Source organism: Peromyscus maniculatus, chromosome 9 (genome assembly GCF_049852395.1).
Source record: "Peromyscus maniculatus bairdii isolate BWxNUB_F1_BW_parent chromosome 9, HU_Pman_BW_mat_3.1, whole genome shotgun sequence".
Taxonomy (NCBI): Eukaryota; Metazoa; Chordata; class Mammalia; order Rodentia; family Cricetidae; genus Peromyscus; species Peromyscus maniculatus.
The window spans coordinates 121,511,606-121,536,624 of NC_134860.1; the positions used below are offsets into that span (position 1 = coordinate 121,511,606).

Genomic DNA, 25,019 nt, shown 5'->3' on the forward strand with positions numbered 1-25,019 from the left:
TGGCAGATCACAATCATCTATATATCTAGCTCCAGAAGATCTGATGGCATTTTCTGGCATCCATAGCCACATGTTTTAAACATAAATACATGCAGGAAAACAGTCATATGCATAAAATAAAAGTAAATATTTTGAATTTTAAAATGACATCTTAAGCCCATTATATATATATATATACATATATATATGTGTATGTATATATATATACATACACACACACATATATATATGATATTTACTTAAGGCGTTGTGAGTTATTATAATTATATACTTAGGTCTAGAAATAAATAGTGCCTCCATGCTAGTGAGTCTCTTCCCTCTGCTCCCTAGGAGCATACTTCTTCCCCTGTGAAAATGATATTCTTTCCTTTACAGTAATCACATGTGTGGTTTTCCTCCTAAGTTTTCCTCCTAAGTCTATGTTCTTAAGTACTGCAGTGTTCAGACTTGTTTGTTTGGAAAAGATAACATCAAACTGTATGTGTGATTTTACAGGTGACTTCTTGCTTTGAAGGTTTTTATGGTACTGTACGCTAGAAAGACAGCTTAGCAATTATGATGCCTGCTGGTGGCCATGTCAGAGGAGCAGCAGATGGCAATGAAAGTTGGAGGTGTTTTTGTTTTGGTTTTGAGAGACAGGGTTTCTCTGTGTAGCTTTGCGCCTTTCCTGGAACTCACTTGGTAGCCTAGGCTGGCCTTGAACTCACAGAGATCTGTCTGCTCTGCCTCCCTTGTGCTGGGATTAAAGGTGGACTACTACTCACATCACCAGGGAGGCTACCTGGAAAACAGGACCCCAAGAAAGACACAAGGATCGCCCAATGACAGAAATGGATGAGATCTACATGAACAGCCTGGACATGAGTGGGGGTAATGAAAGGCAAGGGTCAAGGGAAAGAGAGCTTGGGGGAGTGGGAGATCCCAGCTGGATCAAGAACAGAGAGGGAAAACAAGGAATAGGAGACCATGGTAAATGAAGACCACATGAGAATAGGAAGAAGCAAAGTGCTAGAGAGGCCCACAGAAATCCACAAAGATACCCTCACAATAGACTGCTGGCAATGGTCAAGAGACAGCCCAAACTGACCTACTCTGGTGATGGGATAGCCAAATACCCTAATTGTTGTGCTAGAAACCCCATCTAATGACTGAGGGATCTGGATGCAGAGATCCACGACTAGACCCTGGGTGGATTTAGGCACTAATGATCTAGTATTAAATTCCACTTGGTGCTTTAGTAGTGAAGTGATAATAGATGAGAGACAAGGAGCAGTTTGCCGTGTAACCAAGCATGAGTAAAAAGATGGTTTCGGCCGGGCAGTGGTCGGGCAGGGAGGCAGAGGCAGGAGGATCTCTGTGAGTTCAAGGCCAGCCTGGGCTAGAGAATGAGTTCCAGGAAAGGCTCAAAGCTACACAGAAAAACCCTGCCTCAAACAAACAAACAAACAAACAAACAAACAAAAACAATTTAAAAAAAAGGAAAGATGGTTTCATAGAGCTCAGATTTCCACTGACTTCTTGTCATTGGTGGAATTCTGCAGAGGCGAAGGCAGAAAGTACAAGAGTAGGAAAAAGTAAGGTACACTAGTGGTTTCTGTGTCTTCAGGGAACAGCCTCCATTGATTATGTGCTTCATTAATGGGACAAAAGATTTTATAAAGAGTTCTGGTTCAGAATTTACTTGAATCATCAGTCTCTGCAACAGCCTGGGAAGGCAGTAACAGCCAGGATAGAAGTTGCTGGTGCTGTGATCTGTGCTGAGCTCTGTTTCTCCTAGGAACCTAAACCTTTGCATTCATCCTTGATAATCAGAACTCTAGCAAGAGGTTTTCTGCATTTCCATTCTCCATTCTGGCCACAAGGGCCAAGAGGAAGGACTGTCATTCAGGAAGAGACCCTTCTCTGTTGCTGAAGTTGGAGCTATCCTCAAGCAGAAAGAGTTGTTTGAAAGCCAGGAAAAAAAACAAAACAAAAAAAAAAACAAAAAACACTGGATTGAAAGTATCTCATTATTCAGAGTATTCTAAGGGGACACTGGTCTCATCCTTCCTGCCAGAGAGACTGAATCACTGCATTAGATCATCTGTAATTTCAGCTCTGAGACTATATGACTCTAAATACTATTTTTCATCCCTCCATCATCACCAATGCCAAATTTCTTTAACAAGATACAAGTGCAGTAACAGCATTTGCAGGGCCAGCTCTGAAGCATCATAGGATCATGTCAGTGGGAGTGTAATTATGATGGTTGGGCTAATGACTGGGAGTAACAGATGTCTTGAAGTACTGTCACTCAGATGAATTTCTGGCAAACTGTTTCATTTTTTCAGACAAAGGAAATTTCTTCCCATGTGGTCTCATGATGCTATATTAAGATATAATATAACTTAATAGATAGGTGAATAAGCTTTAAGGTTAGTGAGAATGGATGTAAATTTGATTCTAATCTTAACTAGTTGGTTCACCATGAACAACTACTTAACTTCAATGATTTTTCTTGTCTAGTCAAAAAGGTATAATGTACTAGTAAATGTGTGGTACTATAAAACAACAACAACAACAACAACAAAAAAAAACAGAAAAAAAAAAAAAAAAAAACCCGGGACAACGCAAGGAATAGGTGTTTGGCATCTAGGTACAACTGAAAAAACAATGATAGCAAATATCATCTCACCAGCTGAGATCTTCCCTAAACATGAGCCAAACTCATTCTGTAAAATGTTTGTGCTTTGAGGTTTTAGGCTAAATATAATACAGCTTTGGAGGTAATGGATTTTAATGTTTGTTCCATTTTAAAAAAATTTTATGAACTAGGGAATTGGCCACAAATAATCACTAAGTTACCAAACGAAAATATAAACATGATTTTTTTTTCTCATGAGAAGCTCCACATCCAATTAAAAGAATTTTTAAATAACCAAATTATGTTAAATTAAGTGAAATATATACTGATCATATATGAATATTTTATGTATATTACATATACTTTGTTGCAATCATTTTTAATCATTTTAGTTTAAAGTACATTCAAACTCAATTATTAAATAGTTTCATCATGGAATTATCCCTCACGATTAATTGAAACAAAAGTAGCCTAACAAGTGTAGCCAGCTTCTGAGCCAGCCACTGTCCTTTGCACTTCCAGGTTTCTTAGCATTTGTGTGTTGACCTTCAGCATGTTGTAGAGAAGGTGGGAAAAGCATTCATTGGACACTTCAGGAGATCTGAGTTTTGAACATGCTTGTTTCTCTGAAGGCCCTTCTGAGACTGACACTCCTAACCCTGCTCTCCTTGGATACCTTGCAGGCAAATGTGAATGTGGCAGATGTACTTGTTACCCTCCAGGAGACAGCAGGGTGTATGGAAAGACCTGTGAGTGTGATGACCGCCGCTGTGAAGACCTGGAGGGCGTGGTCTGTGGAGGTGGTAACCAATCTGTCAGCCTTATATCTTCTGCATGCAGATTATTTTGCCTGCACTTTTTCATTGTTTATCCCATTTAAAATTTCTGTTCAAAAGAAGTTAAGAAATATACCATTACACCTTAAAGCAATATAGCTTTATTAGCACTTTTATAAGCAAGAAATCTTACCTTGGGGATATGTGAAAAGACTGTCTAATCTAAATCAGTTTCTAAGTTCTATGCTAGTTGGTGGTAATTAAAATGTTTCCATGCAATCTGACATTTGGTCATATTTCTATTATTTCATTCAGAAATACTGATGGAAGAAAGCAGTGTCACCCAGAAACCTTGGGAAGAAACTGTAAAATTATAGTCTGAGTTGAACTACAGAGTTAGAAGAGATAGAAACTCAGTATTTCTGCCTTGCTTTTGGATCCCAAAAGTCACCCCCCAAAAAATAATCAATTATCCAGATAAAGAATAAGGCAACACAAGGATAATTTGCAAAGTAAAATGAGAAGATGAAAGTCTGAGATATGGAATGCTGACATGAGCTTTATCCAGGAGAAGGAATATATATCTGAATTATTCTAGTCCTGTCAATCTTGAAATACATTATATTAACAAGACTGATGTTGCTTGTATCTTTTGACCTTCATCTGGTAGCTCTCTTCTCAGAATATCTATCTTTATAAGTTCGTATTTACCTTCTTGTGTATGTTGCTCTGTAGCATACTCCGAATCACTTACAATTTGAACCATGGAGGAAAGTTCTTTGAAGTAACCCCTGTTTCTGGTGGTTTCTTGTGCTGTAATCATGGAAGTTACCCTAAAAAAGAATTTCTGCTTTCTTCATTTTAATGGTGGGAATTGGAGGGAGGTTGACAGTTAGCATCCAATAACTCACAAGTGACAGACCAGGACTTGAGCCTCCACACTCAATTCACAGATCTTTCCTTACACTGTGGAGCTCCTTGAGTAGCATCAAATTGTTTCCATATTGCCATATTGCTTTTAGGTTGGGTTAATATTAGTTCATTAATATTAGTTGCTAGTTGCCAGAGTTATCCAAGGAGATTATTGTTATTGTGTTACCATTTAATTGTGATAACGGTATATAGATGAAGCTTAGTGGGGATCTGGAAAGTCCAATATGTACCTTTCTATTTTTATTACCTTAGTCTTGTTGCTCAGTTGGAGATGGTGTCTGCAGTGAGGGATCTTCTCATAATGGCCTGGTATTGTTTGCTGTTCTTTTCCTCTCTGGCATCCAGTGTTTATCTAACATGAGCTTCCTTGCCCAGCATAATTGAGTGTCTTATTTGAAGTGTTTAATTTGGTAGAAATCTATTAAATCTCTATGGATATTAAATTGTATATTTTTCCTCCATAAACATCTTTATCGAAATTGAAAATAGACCACTTACCTGTGAGATATCTCATGGAAGGATTTTGCTTGAAAGGTTCTCAGAATTAGATATGAACACCCTTCTGTATTGTCCGTCTGCATGAAGCTTTGTCCCTGAGAGAACAGACTTCCATGACCCAAATTAGAAAATGCCCATGTATAAACTTGAGCAGCAATCCTTCCATGTGCAAAGAGAAACTGAGTTGGCCCAGAGCTTAGAACTTTTTGTAAGAGACCTATAGGAATCATGTTCTGAGACATAGATTGGGCTGTCGTTTATTGGAAAAGGCAGTGAGAAGTGGAAGATGTATTAGGAAAGGAAAGGCATTTGTTAAAAGAACTGTGTGATTAGAAGTACATGTAAGTTAAATTACAACTTCATTCCAGCACAAGAGATGAAGTTCTAAAATCATGCAAAACAAAATTCTCATCTATCCATCAATCGTTCCCTAATGCCCACTTCTAGGCATTTATTTCCTTGCTACATCAGAATGACTCGCAGGTGTGTGATCAGCTCCCATGTCTGACAGAAACCTTCAGGTAGTGGAACTCAACAAAAGCAACAAGGATGAAAGAATATCAGTGGATACCTATTATAGCTACCATAATATTCTTCAAAAGAACTCAACTCTTATGTCCGATGGTCCAGATTTCTTCTCTCAGGACTACAAAAGATACCTCAGCATGTTTTTATTCTTTGAATACTCTCTAGATTTGCTAACTGTTCAGTCCATCATTCCTTGTCCAGTGTTTAACAATCAAATAGACAATAGCCCTATCCTGTTACAACTGTGATTCCCTCCAGGAGACCCTTATACACACTTAGATTTCATATTGGTTCCTCTACTCGGTATAGGTAATGCCAAGTGTGGTGGTTTGAATGAAAATGGCCCCTACAGGCTCATAAATCTGCATGTTTAGTCCCCTATTTGGAAAGGATTGGGAGGTGTGGACTTCTTAGAGGAAGTGTGGGCCTTATTGGTAGTTGGAAGTAGGCTTTGAGGCTAGACTCATGGTCACTCTGCTTGCTACCTGTGGATCAGAATGCAAGCTTTCAGTCCCATGTTAGCCCTCCTGCCTTCCACCAAGCTTCATATCATGATGGAAATGTATTAACCCTCTGAAAATGTAAGCAAGTCCCCAATGAAATGCTTTCTTTTATTTGAGTTCCTTGGTCATGTTGTTTATTCATAACAGCAGAACAGTAGTAACTAAGACACCAAGGAACTTAGTGATCAGCTTAGTGATCAGAAGATTGTATTTTTCATGCATTTTCAAGTTTGGCCAAGACTTTGCTGATATCTAAATACACCATGATACACTTCCTGCCAGTGCTGAAGAAACCATAAGCAGATAGCAAGATCATATTTAGTCATTATCATCAAATTTAATTCCTAGTCCATTTTTCTAGAACTTTATTGACTAAGAAATTGCATACTCATCTAATTTCCTATTTTGATACTTATTATAAACATTGTATTGATCAAATAATCTCTGAGTGCTCACCAGGTTTGTACATAAAATAAGTCTTAGAAGTTCCTCTTGAAAATATTACGTTTTTATTATTAAAATTTACTTTGATGTTTAAATGATGTCTTGTGAAATTTAAATGTGGTTTAAACAGGTAACAACACTTGCTTCTTCATCTCTCACCTATGAGCAGCCCAGCTCACAGTTCAGAGCCTGATTCTCTGCCACAGTCTTGCCTCCAGGGCAAATATATCCCACATCTATATACATACCACTAAGTTTTATTACTCAGTTAGGGACAGTTCCTGCTGGGAGGGAATCTTCTCACTATGCCCTGGTCATATTATAAGTAAGAATAAAAAGTCAGAAACACTGCCTATAACTTACTAGTCATCCATGGTGTTCTGTCTAATAATATTCCCCAATAATAAAGGCCAATATATATTCAATCCTTCGTATTTGTGTTACTTATGTTCTAGAAGACCATTTTCAACACTAAATTAATAAGTGCAGAATCATTAGACCTAAGAGAAATGCGAGATTAGATTCTTGCTTTTAGTCACAATATTTTAAATAACTGCTTAACGCATATTTTTGTTTTATTTTGTTCAAACATACTTCATTTAAATATAATTGATAAATTAATATTGAACTCAAGACCTGATCATGTCTGATCAAACCTCACCTAACATATATATTTTTGTATAAGACATATCATGGCCTTCTTGTACTCATGAAAACAAGAATGCTTTTCAGTACTGTACCAAACACTCTTTGAGTCATCAAAATGGGAACAAAAAAAGAACAAAATGTGGCATTGAAATGACCAGGTAAGAAATACTTGTTTAGGATTTGAAAGCTAAAAATGAAGGAAAACATGATTTTTTTTTTACCCTAGCCAGGAATATGAATCTGAACCACAGTGTTTTCCATTGTTCCACATATATGCTCTCATCACTCTGTGAGTAGTGAGATTGGAGCTGCAAATAAATTTAGAAATAAGTGAATCTGCAAATACAAATCTAGGATTAATGACAATCAGCTATAGTTCATTTTAAATGCCACTGGAAAGGTGAATGGTACTGACATTATTAAGGTGGTGAGTAAAAATGCTGCTGTTTTAATTTCTCTATTTTCTAATTATTGCTTTATGGATGAAACTATATGAGCCTTGGCTGTCTTAATATCACAATTTTCTTCTATTTCTCAGCTATTCTTAAAATACAAGAGAACTTCCATTGTGGAAGATGTTTAAACCTGAAGCAATTTTGGTAATAAAGCAAATAGTTCAAATTCTCATGATTTTTTATAACTAACAATATGCATGTTCTGCGTGAGGGATACCTAAACCTATGTTTGAGGAATCATAGAATGAGACTTGGGCTCCTACAGAGGTGGAGATCGTCTTCTGAGATAGAAGCTTCAATATTGGTGCACTAAAGAGCTCTTCTTAAAAGGAGACTGGTTTGAAACAAGAATCTGAATATTTAATTGAACCTGAAGAGAGATGTAATTCCAGAGGATAAGCAGTATTTACAAATGTTCCTGGTTCAATGGTATCAGTGAGAGCCAGGGTAAACCCCATTGACTCCTGGGTTCTTTGCCATGTTAGATGAAGGAGGAACTTATGCTTTACTTTACACTTGCCAGTTGTCTCTTTATTGAAAAGATGGGTTCTTCATTTGAGGTTAACTGGGATGGAGAAACTGGGATATATCATGATTCTGCCCCTTTATCTAACATTCTGCTCCTTATCCTTTTGAATTCTTCTGAATAATGGCACCAGTCCTGCTTCCAAACAACCTCCTTCAGGAAACTATTTTACTTTTCTTCTGTGTGCAGTGCCTCCACAAGACACATAACTCAGTGGAGTGTTGTGAGTATGGATATAGTCAAACTTCTTTCCTGTCTTCTGCCCTTCCCCTTCATCTCTCTACCAATTCAAGTTATTTTCAAACTAAGCATAAAAGAATATTCTTCAAATAAATTAGAAGTTCAGGGAAACACAGATACATTAAAGAGAAAATGAAAGCTTTTACTAATTTTGGAGTATAGAATTCTCTGAGTTGCAGCAGACTTGGATTGGATTTACAACAGCTAATGTCTGGATTGTGGTGTTTTATGTGAAAGCATCTAGGTTTGAGAAGACTGAGAAAAATCATAGAGATTAAAACATATTTGTTATTTTGAGGAAACATATTTCATTTTCTGGTGTCTTCTAAAAATATTTATTCATTTTATTTTATGCATGGCAAGTATGCCTAAGGATATGCATTTGTACCAAGTGCATGCAGGTACCCACAGCTACCAGAAGAGAGCATCAGATTCCTTGGGGCCAGAGTAGCAGGTTATTATGAGCTGCTTGACATGGGTACTGTGAATCAAACCTAGGGCCCCTGCAAGAGCAGTGAGTGCTCTTAACTGCTGAGCTGCCCTTCCAGCCACATTTTCTTGCAACTTTAACTCATTCTTAGTTGACTTTGAACTTGTCCTTGGAAATGCTTTGTTAGGCGCTCTCTAGTCAGTTATTATTTACAATAAAAAGTATTTTGCCTCTATTTGTTATACATTGTCTTAGATACTGCTTTTTTAACAGATTAAAGGATGTTTTTATTTTTTTGATTCATTTTTAATCAGCATGCAAAGTAACAAAATTCCTTAAACATTTTCATACATACTTTGTTTTGATCCATTCTGATTCATCCTTTCACCCTCAGTATTCCTACTTCTTTTTTCTTATTTTCTTACTCCATATGTGTTATTTTATTATTCCCAAATCTTCCCCTAAATAACATCTTCCCCCTCTTGTGGATGCCTTTCTAGTTGTTTCTGAGCCTACACTCACTCTCACAAAAATACACTTACATAAAAGTTAAAAGCTAACAGCATAAAAGAAAAAATAAACCATAGTATTTATCTTTCTGATCCTGGGTTACTTCACTTTATATCATATTTTAGTTCCATCTGTTGCCTGTACATTTCATGACTCATTTTTCCAACAAATAGTGGAATATGAAAAATTATTTTTAAATGAGTATTTTCCTTTGAAACAATTAACTACAGAACACAGCAAAGATCAAAATGAAATTCATTAATAAACATATCACTCAAAATAATATCTGATGATATTTTATTGTATTTCTTTCTAGGTGTCCTTAAAGAGGGAGAACTCTTTTCAAATCTAAGTCCATTAGCCCTATTGAAATATTTTGGCAATATGATTAGTGAAAGTCCAAATTCTCCAGTACATTAAATTGCTTTGATTATACAGCTGGTACCCCTTACATCAGTTAACAATCAAGACAACCCCCACAGACATGCCCATGGTACAGTCTGATGGAGACAATCACTTATTTGAGACTCCCTTCTCAGGTGACTGTAGGCTGTGTCCAGTTGAAAGTTAAAGTTAACTAGGAAGGTAGTGTTCTTCCTGTTAGAGCCAGCCAGTGGTGGGTATACCATTACTAAGTGTTAGGGTCCGAGAGAAGCCCCCCCCCCAAAAAGACCATCAGTCATATATGCAATCAACAAGAGCATTTATTATTTCCAACATGTTGGAGTGGCAAATGGTGACCACAAAGGGAGATATGAAAGCTCCTTTTAAGTGGAGTTAAGGAAATTCCAGGGAGGAGGGATTAATCTGGTGCTGATTGGTGGAGGAAAGATTAGTCTGAGGGCTGATTGGTGGGAGGCTCTAATGGTTAGGTACCTTCTAGCTGCAGGGTAGGAAAAGCTTTTCTTACCTAGCAGAAGCCTTGGGGGGGGGGGTTCTGCTGAATCAGCAGAAGGCTGTGGGGGTGCCTGTTGATTGGTTACCCCTGAGCTGTGGCTTCCTCAGCTCCAGCCAGTTCCAGCAAACTGAAACTAAGGCCTGGTCCCTAACAGGGCTATTAGAAACCTGTCATGGCTCTGGTCTGGCTCCCTGGCCCTCTCACTTAAGTATGAAACATTTGGACACTATTCTTCTAGGTTGGGCTCATAGAATAAATTGAAATTTTTGAGTTTGGACCATTTGCTCAATTTACCACCAGACTGATCCATGGGTTAACTTTGACATTTTTTTCTAGAACTCTGCATACTCAGGATTTGGCCATAAAACTAAATATAGCTTCTAACTCAAAGCAGGGACTATTTGAGAATATTAACCAACAAATATGTAAATCTCAAACATCCACATGTCTACTTAATCAGCAAGCATGTAAAAACCAAGAAACCCCTCCCTCCCCGCCCGGCTCTTCTCTTCCCGCTGGGGTGGCGGCCGGCCTCGCCTACTAGTCAGCTCCGCTTTTCCTCTCTTCGGCTATTCCCTTTTCCCCGGGGCCCAGAGCGGCCTGACTTCTCGCTTCTTTCTCTATGGTGGCCCCAGAGTCCCTGTGTGCGCTCCTTCCCCCGCCATGAATGAGGAATACTATGTGATCGTGCTGGGCACCGGCCTGACGGAATGTATCCGGTCGGGGATAATGTCAGTGAATGGAAAGAAGGTTCTTCACATGGATCAGAACCCATACTATGGAGGGGAAAGTGCATCTATAACACCACTGGAAGATTTATACAAAAGGTTTAAATTACCAGGACAACCACCAGCATCAATGGGGAGAGGAAGAGACTGGAATGTTGACTTAATTCCCAAGTTCCTTATGGCCAATGGTCAGTTGGTGAAGATGCTGCTTTACACAGAGGTCACTCGCTATATGGATTTCAAAGTGATTGAAGGGAGCTTTGTCTATAAAGGGCGGGGGTGGGGATCTACAAGGTTCCTTCTACCGAAGCAGAAGCCCTGGCATCTAGCTTAATGGGACTGTTTGAAAAACGCCGCTTCAGGAAGTTCCTAGTTTATGTTGCCAACTTTGATGAAAAAGATCCTAGAACTTTTGAGGGCATTGACCCTAAGAAGACCTCAATGAGAGATGTGTATAAGAAATTTGATTTTGGCCAAGACGTTATAGACTTCACTGGCCATTCTCTTGCACTGTACAGAACTGTACAGAACAGATGACTATTTAGATCAGCCGTGTTATGATACCATTAATAGAATTAAACTTGCCATCAAGTCTTTGGCAAGATACGGTAAAAGCCCGTACCTTTATCCACTCTATGGCCTTGGAGAATTGCCACAAGGATTTGCCAGGTTAAGTGCTATATATGGAGGTACCTACATGTTGAATAAACCAATTGAAGAAATCATTGTGCAAAATGGAAAAGTGGTTGGTGTAAAATCTGAAGGAGAGATTGCTCGCTGTAAGCAGCTCATCTGTGACCCCAACTATGTAAAAGATCGGGTTGAAAAAGTGGGACAGGTAATCAGAGTGATCTGTATCCTTAGCCACCCTATCAAGAATACCAATGATGCCAATTCCTGCCAGATCATCATTCCACAGAACCAAGTCAACTGCAAGTCAGACATCTATGTTTGCATGATCTCCTTTGCGCACAATGTGGCAGCACAGGGCAAACATATTGCCATTGTAAGTACAACTGTGGAGACCAAGGAACCGGAGAAAGAAATCAGACCAGCTTTGGAACTCTTGGAACCAATTGAACAGAAATTTGTCAGCATCAGTGACCTCTTTGTACCGAAAGATTTGGGAACAGAGAGCCAGATCTTTATTTCCCGTGCCTATGATGCTACCACTCACTTTGAGACAACCTGTGATGACATTAAAGATATCTATAAGAGAATGACAGGATCTGAGTTTGACTTTGAAGAAATGAAGTGCAAGAAGAATGACATTTATGGAGAAGACTAACAGCAGTACATATGATGTAATTAGGACAAAAAAATTTGGCAAATAATGTGTATTGTATGAAATCAATATTGTAAGCCCTGCTTTTATGATCAAAATGGAGTTTGAAGAGTGCTATACCAGTGAATACTCCTTCCCTTCACTTTTCTAATATCATGTATTAACTTGTTTTCATGGAATGGCTAGTCAGAATTGGTGGTTCTCTTCAGTTTAACCAGACTGGATTTTTTTTTTAGTGAAGGAGCTGTTCTAAACAAATATTGATAGAGAACTTGATACAGTACTTGTATCTTTTAATCAGTGTAGCCTTTGCGATTGGGTGCCTCTGCTCAAGAGCTGGATCTATACAATTTGTGCCATCCTGATATTGGGAGTCTAAATATTGAATATTCTTTGGTTTGGTAAAACATTCAAAGTTTTCTCGCTTTTGTTATGTGAGGTATTAAAGCAGGGCCCAAAGAGTAGACCCACATATTTTGTTCATGTGGGTATAAACTTCGAACCAAACTTCAGAATTAGGACGATGTTTGGAGGGAAGCCAGTATGTGGTATTTTAACCTACTGCAATTGCTGAGAAGGAGAAAGGAACCTTATGGTAAGTAGGGAAAACATAGAAGCACCTTTTATCCCAGGTATGGCTTCTTCAATGGACCAAGCTACAATGCAGTATTGATTTGACAGAGCCTTGATTTCAATGATGTCTGTCTTAAAATGGCTCCAAATGATTTCTGTACTGCAAAATAAAGCCAAACTCTGGAAACCGCAAAAAAAAAAAAAAAAAAAAAAAAACCAAAAAAAACAAAAACAAAAACAAGAAACAACATTGTTAATCCACCCTCCTAACAATAAAACTAAAGATGACTAAACCCACTCTGGCAGGTTAAAATAATTTATCAATTGTACTCAAAGGTGAATGTAACTAATTTCATAATTTTCAATGGTTCAGTTTCAATTAAACTAAAATTGAAACCTCACAAAGAGTCATAATAATGGCAAAAAGAAAATCAGTGTGAAGTAGGAATTTTCTTCATTTATTTAGCTTGTGTGTGGATCATGTTTCATCACCATACAGGGATGTAGATTTTCTCTAAATATTTTTTAACAAATAAAATGGATATAATTGGCATGAATTTCTTTTCAAGTAAGTCACTCTTTAAAAATGCTTTGTCTGACTGATAGTTCCTAAGACGTTCATTTTCAGCAATGCATAATTTCAGATTCCATAAAGAGAATATATTCTGATGCTGGTTCACATGTGTGTGTAATTATTTTAGTGAGTATAAGCTTAATCAGAGGCTTCTCTCCTGCATGTCCTATACGCAGGGTGAGAATGAGAAATAGACTGCTTATTTTTTTTATCACCCCTTGCTCCTAGAATAGCTGCCCAGGGGTCCAATTTAAGAAGCAAGAAAAGATAATGAAGAGCCACCTCTTAATTACACAATCAGTTCCCATTTCTTCTGGGACTTCTCCAGCTCATGGATGCAATTTGAAGGAAATCATACTGTCTGCAATTACAAATTCAGCAATGCCAGAAACTGCTGGGTTCTGATTCTGAAGAAGAGGAAGGCTTTCTAAGATGAACAACATAACAGTTATGGGAGTGACACCAGTTACATCTTAAAATCACATATCACTGGGGACTGTGCTTAGGCAAAGATGTTGACACTATAATTCTGTATGGTGGCACTCCACAAATAGATGAGAGGTGGGTGTCAGAGTCCCACCCATATCCTAAACCTTTTTTGTATTTACTTGTGCTCTGTTCTCAAAGCATGAGTTTTATTCTCATTCTCATAGACAGCCTTTAATGTGTCCATCATCTGGAGAAAAAGAAAAGAGAAGGAAAAGATACAAAAAAAAGAAAGAAAAGAAAAAAAAAGGATGCATGCTGCCTGTTTATCTCATTCCCCTTAAGGAACAAATTTCCTAGAAACTTCACCAAGAGATTTTCTTTTATGTCTCATTTATTAGAGCCAGATCATATGACCATTGTAGATCAGGTACTATCTAAGTTGGGCAGATTTCACCTTTCTGAAACAAACAAAAATATTGAGGGTTCTCTTAATATTAAGAAAGGGAGGATGATATTGGGCAAGTGGTGTGTAGTGTTTAATCTAATCATTAAAAGATAAAATGGGTTATTAGAACATAATCACAATGGTTTAAGGAACAGTCTAACAGAGTTAGCAAACTGAGTTACATTGGGAAAGGTCATTATCTGCAGTCGACACATTCAATAGATCTTACACAGTATGCAGAAGTTTCCTATATCTGAATTATTTATGATACCAACCTACCTATGTGGCTATTGAGAAATTGTCCTATGTTTAACAACATTAAGAATCTAATTTTTAGAAATATTATCTAGGTTAACTAAATGTAAATACCCACCTTTGGTGAGTACTACACTACACAATGAAGTGTCAAACATTCTTAGTGGATATTTTTGTGTAAGGGAAGGGAAGACAATGAGACAAGGTAAACTTGTCAGACAAGAGGAATGGGGTTTTGCCTGTGAAAAGTTGGTCATCTGTACAAAGACTTATTGATAAATCTGTACAAAGTTCTTATTGATAAAATCAAGCCTGAGGCCAGTTATTGGGGTCAATGCTGGTAGATCAGAGAGACAGAACAAGCCACAGCTATGCCAATCTCACCTTGCCAATTCCTCAGCTGGTCCTGTTTCCTCAGATTGGAAGCTTCTGTGTCCTCATCCCAATGGCTCTCAGCTGAAATGCTGCTTAAAAGCCTGAATGCTTAACCAGCCAAATGCTGAACCAGCCAAATGCTTCTAGTTTCTGGTCCTCACGCCTTATATACCTTTCTGCTTTCTTCCATCACTCCCTAGGATTAAAGGCTTGCTTCCTGGGATTAAAGGCGTGAGTCACCATGCCTGGCTCTTTCCAATGTGGCCTTGAACTCACAGAAGATCCCAGATGGATTTCTGCCTCTGAAATGCTAGGATTAAAGGCGTGTGCTATCACTGCCTAACTAGTGGCTTTTCTGTTCTCTGACCCCAGATAAGTTTATTAAGGTACACAATATTTTGGGGAACACAATACCACCACAAAGGAAGCCAGGCAAAGGCAGGGTCACGGTCTTGGAAATAGTTCATTAAACTCAAACTCTAGAGATAATCCCATAATGCGCATCACTGTTATTTCTACCACTAGCAGTGAGGTTGTTCTCAGTACAGGTTATTTCTTATTTCAGAGTTCTGCTGGCCCTGTCTGTTTTACTCTATAACTTTCAGTGGTGATGCAGTAATGCTTGTTAGAGAAAAGCTGACTTAAAACTAATTGCCTGCTTGTATGCTTTCCTTTTTTTTTTAGCTCAAAATTTCAGTAACATTGCGGTCAGTAGGCTTCATTTCTAAGACACTCTTTTTGTTATGGTATTTTCCTCCTTTGCTGAATTTTACTCCTTGTCTGGCTTTTTTTTTTTTTTTTATCCTTGCCTTAAAACTTAGAGTTTGTCAGAACTTGTTCCCCCTGAGTAGGCTCACTCACTTCTAAAACTCATATTGTAGACTTCAGCATGTGTTTGCCAGGCACCAGCCCCAGTCTGTTCTCTGAGCTCCAAGCTGAATGCAGCTAGTTATCTGATTTTGTATTTCAGTGTCCTTAAACTCAGGAGATTCAGCAAAGAGCCAATCTTCTTCCTTAAACGTCCTATAACTTTATTTGATAAAGTGCATTTTTATTCTCGTTTTGTTTTTCCCATACACCTTACCTCCAGTCTCACAGTTTATCCCATAAGACCACATTCTACCATCAAGACAGAAATCAAACATTTCCACTTAGACCTGATCATCAGCAGACTTCCACATTCTCCAAACTCACATGCCCCAACACACCCAACCCCACTCTGTTACTTAAGTGAAGTAGCAAGTTGTTAATTATGCCACATCATCTGGCCTAATGTCTTCTGTCATTTTTCCATTCCTCTCAGGACAGATTTGAATTCTTTACCAAAAATAAAAAACTTGCTATGAACTTCACTCCCATTTGACTAATCGTTTAGTCATTTTTCTTCAAACCGTTGGCCTTCACTGCCTGAAACGTTCCCAGCTCTTTCTTGTCCCAAGGATTTCTAGGCTCTGTTCCTAGAACATTGACTGCCTGGCTCCTTCTCATGCCTGGTTTTGCTGAATATTTCTCTGAGTATGCTTGTTTGCCCTGTTCTCACTCTTGAGTCGTAATAGCTTTCTTAAGATCCAGTAACCCAAGTGTATATTTTGCTATGACTTGTGTTTACCCCTAGCAGACTGTAAATGCCATGAAAAAAGGGCCAAAGCCTGCTTTATTATACTATATTTCTCACTGTTATTAAAATGCCCAGTGCATACATTTCTTGAATTGATGACTGAATTATAGTCACATAAAGAATATGCTTTCAAAATTGATTAATATTTTAACTAAGGGAAGTTGCATATAAATGACAAACCAAAATTTAAATGCTGATGCATTTTGATGACTGTCTGATATAGTTGCCAATTTTGTTTTGTGAAAGGATGTGACAAAAGAGCTGATAAATGGCAAATATGGTCCTTTTCCCTAACATACAAATTTTATATTATATTTTTGTCTATGAGGAGCGATTGATCTTTTTTCAAAGATATCCTAGTGCTATGGGATGGTCTGTATGTCAAATTGTTCTGATTGGTCAATAAATAAAACACTGATTGGCCAGTGGCCAGGCAGGAAGTAGGTGGCCAGGCAGGAAGTAGGTGGGACAAGGAGAGAGGAGAATTCTGGGAAGCAGAAGGCTGAGGGAGGGAGACACTGCCAGTCACCGCCATGACCAGCAGCATGTGAAAACTCCGGTAAGCCACCAGCCACGTGGCAAGGTATAGATTTATGGAAATGGATTAATTTAAGCTATAAGAACAGTTAGCAAGAAGCCTGCCACGGCCATACAGTTTGTAAGCAATATAAGTTTCTGTGTTTACTTGGTTGGGTCTGAGAGGCTGTGGGTAAGAGAGATTTGTCCTGACTGTGGGCCAGGCAGGAAAACTCTAGCTACAATCCTAGTTAATAGTACAATGCCTCATTCAATACTAGAGATTTCCATGCAAAGTGAGAAACAAAATTTGTATAGAAGTTTCAAAGTGAGACTCAAGATGTAGCTCAGAGTAGAGTAAAATGCTGAAAATATGCACAGGCCTTGGATGTGAACCCAAGTAAACACACACACACACACACACACACACACACACACACACACACACACACACATTCAAATAGAAAATAATCTTAGAGGGCATTAAATGAGATCTACTTGCAGATTTCAGAGAATTCTTTATGAAAGTGTAGTCAATCATTTGCTGAGATTTTTAGATTAGGCCATATATATTGAGAGAGGAAGGCATTCCTACTCCAAGTGTGAGAAATGCATAGGAAATTTGGGTCAGTGAGTTAAAAGGAGGAGAGACAGAGTAAGATTAGAAAAGTAGCTTAGAGCTCTGATTTTTAGGAATCTAAAGCACACAAAGGACCTCTTGGTTGAACAACAGGGAATCCTACAGCACTTGTAAAAGCTGTAATGTGAGAAGTATGGGCTAGGGCACTCGGAGCAAGAATGTGAAACCTGGTAGGGAGTTATCTCAGAGTTTTAGGATATTCTGTTGTAGGTACTACTAACAGGCTTGACAGCTCCATTTATGAAGGGAATTAAAGATATTCAATCATATTCAAAACATTTTGAACTGAGTGATTAGAACAGTTGTGCATTTAACAGGAATGGAAAATACTGAAGGATCACTTTTGGAAAGAAAATTATGTAGGGAGAGTAAGAAGGTTCTAATTACCATGGTAACAGAAAAGCAAGTAGGGAATCACAGAAATAGGGCCTCAGGAGATTTTTGTGCCTAAAAGGCACATTCCTGAAATCTCTATAGTCAACAGAAATCTCATGATTTGGGTTGGGAACATGGCTCTGTTGGTCAAGCACTTGCAGCAGAAACATGATAACCTGTGTCTGATGTCTAAATCCCATGTCAAAGGCAGGGTAGTGGCATGTATCACTTCTGGAAAGGTAAAGAAAGAAGGATCCCTATGGCATCCAGGCCAGCAGACTATCCAAGTCAATATTCTCCTGGGTCCGAGGGAAATTCTGTCTCAAAAAGTAACGTGCAGTATAGGTGATAGAGCAATGGCTCACCAGTTTAAAGTACTTGTTACTCTTCTAGGGGACCAGATTCTGTTTTCAACACTTCATAAATAAATAATTTTTCCAGCTTTTTCAGGCACAGCACACACACACACACACACACACAGAGAGAGAGAGAGAGAGAGAGAGAGAGAGAGAGAGAGAGAGAGAGAGAGAGAGAGAGAGGTGGGGGAGAGAGAGGAGAAAGAAACAGAGACAAAGAGACAGAAACAGAGAAATTCCATAGTTTGGTTAATTGTCAAGGAAGACTATAAACAGATAAGTAAAGATGATTAAAGAAAGGTAGTGGGGCATAGTAAGCTTTCTCATTGGGACTGCTAGCCTGCAAATAATGACATGGAGATTTCTAAGTAGTTCTTATAACTTAATTATCTCATATATTAATTTATGTTCTGCACCGTGGCTTGATTGCCTCTCTTCAATACAGCATGACTGACATCTGTATTGAGTCTGCTGGCATCCCCACCTTTCTTCTTTGCAGAGTTCTCTGCATCCCCAGAAGTCCCACCTAACCTCTTCCTGCCTAGCTGTTGGCCATTCAGCTCTTTATTAAAGCAAAGTAACACATCTTCACTCAGTGTAAAGAAATATTCTGTAACATTTCCCCCTTTTTGTTTAAACAAAAAGGAAAGGTTTTAACTTTAACACAATAAAACTTTCTATAATAAGAACAATTATCAAGTAAGAATTACATTCACAATGTCATGTCCATACATATTTGGCAAATTCAGAGAAAACACTGTATTATGCATCCTATTTTGGTGAGTCCAAAGTTTTATACCTAAACCAATCTCTATCATAACTTGTATTACCATCCTAAAAATAGCTTTTTAGACCTTAAAACATCTTAGATAAACAACTTAAGCTTTTGTGTCTCTCAACCTTATACACTTTACACTTTTATGTAAGTTTTTTTTTAATTTGGTAACAAGCAAAACTGCATAACTATCTAGTCTTCAATCCCGATCAGAGACTCAAAAAGGATAAAATATTACTTGAGTAAACAGGAAGTACAGAGCAAACTACTTCCAAAACTATAGAAATGATAGTGACTCCTGGCTGCTTGTACAGTCACCTCAGGGTTCCTCTGCAACATTGGGGCATTCATCTTTGGCCTACAGGCCTAGAATATCTGACAGACTTTTCTGTGAAGCAGGAGTTTTTGAAGAGTTGTCCCACTTGTCTTGGCAAAGTTTGACAGTCACCTTCTTTTGTGTACTGTTTGTTCAGTTTGGACAACATTCTGTCATCAATTGAGGAAAGGGTAGTTTCTTGCCCAGTGACTTACTCTGCCATATTAAAAGTAAACTTTTATATATATGGAAGTTCTTTGATGCTCATCATCCTTTTTTGAAGTATTGGTCCTGCCAGGAGCATCCATGTCTCACTGTTATGAAAAGCATTATTTTTTTCTTATATTCACAGTTAATAGTTTATTACAACAAAATGACACAGCCTAAATTGAAATGTAAACAGCTCCAAATGTCTGCCCTACTGAATACAGCAGATGTAGGTTGAACATATTTTAAGTAAATTCAAATGACAGTGTAAAATGATGAAGGCTGGAGGGTTGGGTTAGTGGTTAAGAGTACTGACTGTTCTTCCAGAGGACCCAATTGAATTGGAAAGCCTTATGTTATTAAATTATCTTAAATACCATATTCTGTAGGTCTCTGAAGTGTTTGAAGACCTTCTATTTATTTAAAATATATATCTGTTTAACCTTGAAAACATACTTAACCTGACTACAAGTTTGATTATTATAGATGAATAACTGCTAACCTGTATTTCTTAATTATGCATTACATTTTTAAATGAGTTATATACCTTAAACAAGAGTAGAAACATATATAGAATATGTTCTAACAAAAATAACCCTAAATTTGTATCAATATACAAAAATCCATACCAATGTAAAATATTTGAGATTAATAGTTGCTTTTTAGTTTTAAAGTAGATTTAATAATCTACCCTTTTATCTTATCATTTATGTATTCTCCCTTTTCTTTTCAGAACAAGATCCCTGAATCTAATCTCCTTAGCTTAGTTTCATCCATGACCATGACCAATAACAACTTATAACCAAACTCCCCAAAATTGATAAACATCCATTGAGTGACCAGAAACCACCCATCCCACCTCTTTAGAATATGGATGTCATGATCTCTAGACTGCTTCCTGTCATCTGGTGGTGACAACATATTTAGGGGACTCTGAAAAAATTGAGATAATGATCAAGTCCTGGGAGAGCTCGCTGTATTATTTTTTGTTTAATCTCTACAAATGATGGGAAAGTACAGGGCTTATCTAAAGTCTTGGCTGAATAGCCTGTGAGAGTGGACCATCTTAACTAGCAGCTTTGAAATTGTTCTGAATACAGACATTTGAGGAAATTACAACAGAGGCTTTCTGGGAAGCTGGATCACCTGGGCTACTTATCTTTATTGGTGTCTGGTCCTTTTGCTCTAAAAATACACAAACTTTTAAAGGTAACATATATCTTGCATTAACTCAAGTATAGAATGTGAAGTGTACACACATCAGATAAAGATGATTTTCTGTTTTTTGTTTGGGCAGACAAAAGGCATCTGTCAACTTTATAAGTCTGTTTGGACTGTATGACCAAACCTCTATCCATGCCATATGAAATGATGGCATGTAATAATAAGTCATGAGAATTCTATAGCCAATAAGATTTATCATGTCTCATCCAGTCTCCGAGCTGTTTCCATGCAGAGGGATCAGCATACACATCACCTGTCTTGTGGTATTTCCTGGCTTTGTCCCTCATACCTGTACCTAAGATCCTCAGGAAGTCTCCCTTTGTCAAATTTGATCTCAATTAACTTTGAAGGAATCCGTAGATTTTTGTTTCCTGTGGAAACAACCTCTCCCCCAAAACAACACAATGTTCAACTTCCATTTTGAAGCCAAGACATCCCTAAAGTATATAGGATGGTTTAATTCAGCAATCCCTTCCACAATCCAGTGTCTCTCAGCACCTGTCTTTCTCTGCTCATTAGCATTCAAAAATTCAAAATTAACAAAGTACCATGTAAGGTCTAAACCTCCTGTATTATAATACTTTCTATCCTTAGATAGCTTATTTTTTTTCAAATTACTTTACTATCTCTTTAAAGATTTTATTATTTTTAAACTTTTTTTTATCATTGTATGAGTATATACTCATTTTCTTTGTTTCTTTTTTCTTTTTTCTTAGCACCTAAGCCCCTTTTAAGCATACTATACCTTTTTAAAGGATTTTTTTGTCTCTGGACCTGGCTTTCTGTGTGTCTGCAATGTTCTCTGACCACCTGAGCCAAGCCATAAAGGACCAGTGTGTCCACTGTGTGGTTTTGCTTAGCACATGGCGTTGGCTGTTGGCTCAAGCCCACAGGCAGTGACCTGGAGCCACACCTTTGTATGCTGGGAGTATCAGCTTGGGCTTGCTTGAGAGAGTATATCATGTCTGACCTGGTCTGAGTCTTCTGACGTCTCTTCTTCTATTCTTCTTCCCAGAGTCCTTTGTGTGCCTGGAAGTCCTGCCTAGTTATTGGCCATTCAGCTTTTTATTACAACAATCACACCAATACCTGTTCATATTACAAATATCCCACAACACCATGGGGTGACTGTCCAAGCAGCCAGATGTCTCTATCATTTCTATAGTTTTGGAAGTTGCTTGTTCTGCAATAGGGTTGTCTATTAGATCACAAAAGCAAATGTGAGGATAACATCAAGGTATCTTATCAGAGGGCATGAATAAACTAGTTATGGTGGACTTGAAAGGGGAAAGAGCCACTTACAGGCCTGCAGATGATGCAGAAGTTAAAAAGACACGTGTTAAGAAAGCATGACTATGTAGCCCTTTTCCTAAAGAGAAAGGTGCTGTGCTTTTATGGAAGGTGTATGGACCTTGAAATCAGAGGAACTAGAGCCAAGTTCTGGTGCTGTGTGGCTGAACTACAGGATTTGATGTGCAACTTGAAACATAAAAGCACAGCCCTCAGAGAGAGGTTCAGCTTCCTGTCTGTAAAATGGGGACAACACCTGACTTCACGGGCTATGACAACACATAATTTAATGTATGAGGAAAGGCTTCTGGGAGTAGATGCCTTTGTTCAGATTTATTTTAAATTTATCTTTTATCTGCTTTCCATTAACTTCCAGATTGTCATGTTATAGAAGATCACTACCTGGATACATGGGTGGTTATGTTAAATTAATCATAATAATGAATTCTCAACAAAAGAGTCTTGTCCATTAATCTTTCTATGTAGAGATGCATGTCACAAACACAAGATTAAGAAGGAGTGGTGACCAGAATACCAGAAGCACTGGTTAGTATAGATGACAATGATACATGCCCTTGTGCACATAGCAGAATCACTGTACCCATCATCTTTCATTTCCTATGCTCTGGTTCCTGGTAACATATTTTGTTTATAATAGATATGTGAAAAATCCTTTCCAGGCAAATAACTGCGTCAGAGAGTATCTGGCTGTAAGAAAGTGTGACTATCAGGAAAGAAACAAAGCACTAGAAATAAACTAAATAGAAAAATTCAGAAGTCTAGTAGATGGCTGTTTGCACACAAGTGAACAGGACTATATACCCCTGTATAACTGTCACAAACACAGTGTTTCATAGTAAAGGATAAACATCTTAAAAAACAGGAATAGATATCAGAAACAAAAAGACCAAAACCAAAAGTCAAATGTGAACACAAACCTTGTGCAATTTTTAACTTATATACATCAATAAAAGTTGTGAGTATTTATGCTTTATTTGCTCTTGTTCATGAAGAGAAATGTAAAAAAAAAAATCATTAGGAATACCTTTTGTTTTTATTAGTAAGCCACAGGAGGGCAATTAATAAATGCTGCAAGCAGTGGTGATATGACTAGCCTTCAAAATTGAACTGGGTGTTGTGGTGTGCACAATGAAGAATGACACCAACACAACCTGCTGATAGAAATGCAAATGAGAAAGGACCAATATCCAGAAACGACTCATAAATCCATTTTAAAACATTTCAAGATTTCTGTTTCAAAAACTTGTCTCCTATACCACATCCAAATGTGCCATGCTAAGCTAGATCTCTACTGGGACACTGTTTTAAACAATGATGTGTCAGAATGACTGTATGTCTGATGGGAGATGATACCCTACAATTTACATTGTCTTACAAACTGATTTTTCTGCCTATTTAGTCACATCTTCCCCTCATCCTCATCCTCTGGTTGTTTCACAGGCCATGGCACATGCTCCTGTGGTCGTTGTGTTTGTGAGAAAGGATGGTTTGGCAAGCTCTGCCAGCACCCACGGAAGTGTAACATGACAGAAGAGCAAAGCAAGAGTTTGTGTGAGTCAGCAGATGGCACATTGTGCTCAGGGAAGGGTGAGTACCACTGCTGGAGCCGGATCCCTGCTGAGACACATGGTCCCTCAGAACAGCAGGTAGCAACCCCTCCCTCAAGAATGAACTTTGCCTGAGAAAAACCATTCAGCCAAGCCATTAGCAACAGGAGGTGTGGGAAATAAGGTGCTAATGTCCTTTTTGTCTATGCAAAAGATGGAAAACTTCCTAAGTTTTCACACATGCTTTACCAAAAGAAAACTTCACTTATATTAAAACATAGGTATGATTTTTTATATTTATGTTTAGAACTTTATCATAAATAGTCTTTTGCTGAATCATGTCCAGTTGCAAATTCCATATGGACTCAGAGAGCTATACTCACCAATGCAATGAGTTACAGTCCATGTACTCCCTAACCTGACTTTTATGCAAAATTATTCCCTAAAATATATAAGCAGTTGTATTGAGTCCTCATTAGCGTTTCAGAATTTCCATCTAGGCAATTTGCATATAGGAAACACAAAAAGCTGAGGAATGCTGGGGAGAGGGCTCAGCAGTTAAGAGCACCTGCTGCTTTTGCAGACAACCAGAGTTTGGTTCCTAATACCCACACTGGGTCTCTCTCAGCTGCCTGTAACACTCCATCCAGCGGACCAGACACCCTCCTCTGATCTTCATGGCACTTGCTCTCATGCTCGCTGAACCTACACATACGTATTTTTTAATGAAATAACTCTTTTTAAAAAGAAAAAGATTCAAAATTTGATTATATATTGACCTAAAGTTATTTCCTCACAGCTGAACCAAACACAAAGTCCTACGTAATGCTTTTCCAGGTATTTGCTTTGGGTGGTGGGAGTACAATCACAGGTCACTGACAACTGAGAGCCTAGATGTTCACATATTTATCCTCCACTGGATGGGATGCTTTGTCATGGATAAATTAAAAAAGGAATGTAAAATCTGCCCAAGGCTTTCCATTTTGAGTTTCATGGTTCACATTAATGATGGGAGTAAGTGGTTGAAATCCTTTCTGGAGGCATCATGATGGGTATAGAAGAAAGGAGCTGAGGCTGAGCTCTTGCAACTGTAATTAATCTTTGTTACAGAGGATAACAAGGATGTTATTCCTGTTCTCCATGGAGAAATTGTCCCATACCCTGCCTCCAAGAACCACAGTAAAAGTACAGCATGTGACAGACTGGGGGATTTCAACATGATGAATGAGAAAGGAAATTTTCTCACATCCTTTCACTCTGTATCTCCTTGACTTGTATAATTTTCCAAAATTCATGTAGGAAAAACCTCATTCTGGAGATCTCAAAGTATATAGACACCCTTTTTCCTTTTATGGGACAGATGTGAGCCAGGGACTGGCCTGTGGCTGCATGCCATGGTACTTTGTAACCCACTCCCACCAAAATGACAAGCTTGAACTATGCATTTGCTAGGAACTG

At 38.1% G+C, this 25,019-nt stretch overlaps 1 protein-coding gene and 1 pseudogene across 1 annotated transcript in view; both read left to right on the top strand.

The window, feature by feature from the left end:
• Positions 1-25,019, top strand: part of Itgbl1 (integrin subunit beta like 1) — a 249,211-nt gene that overhangs the window by 218,192 nt on the left and 6,000 nt on the right. The window contains exons 8-9 of the mRNA XM_006978782.4: positions 3,307-3,423; positions 23,455-23,601. Coding sequence (XP_006978844.1) covers positions 3,307-3,423; positions 23,455-23,601 — 264 coding nt within the window. The remainder of the gene's footprint in view (positions 1-3,306; positions 3,424-23,454; positions 23,602-25,019) is intronic.
• On the top strand, positions 10,591-12,423 carry LOC102908229 (rab GDP dissociation inhibitor beta pseudogene; annotated as a pseudogene).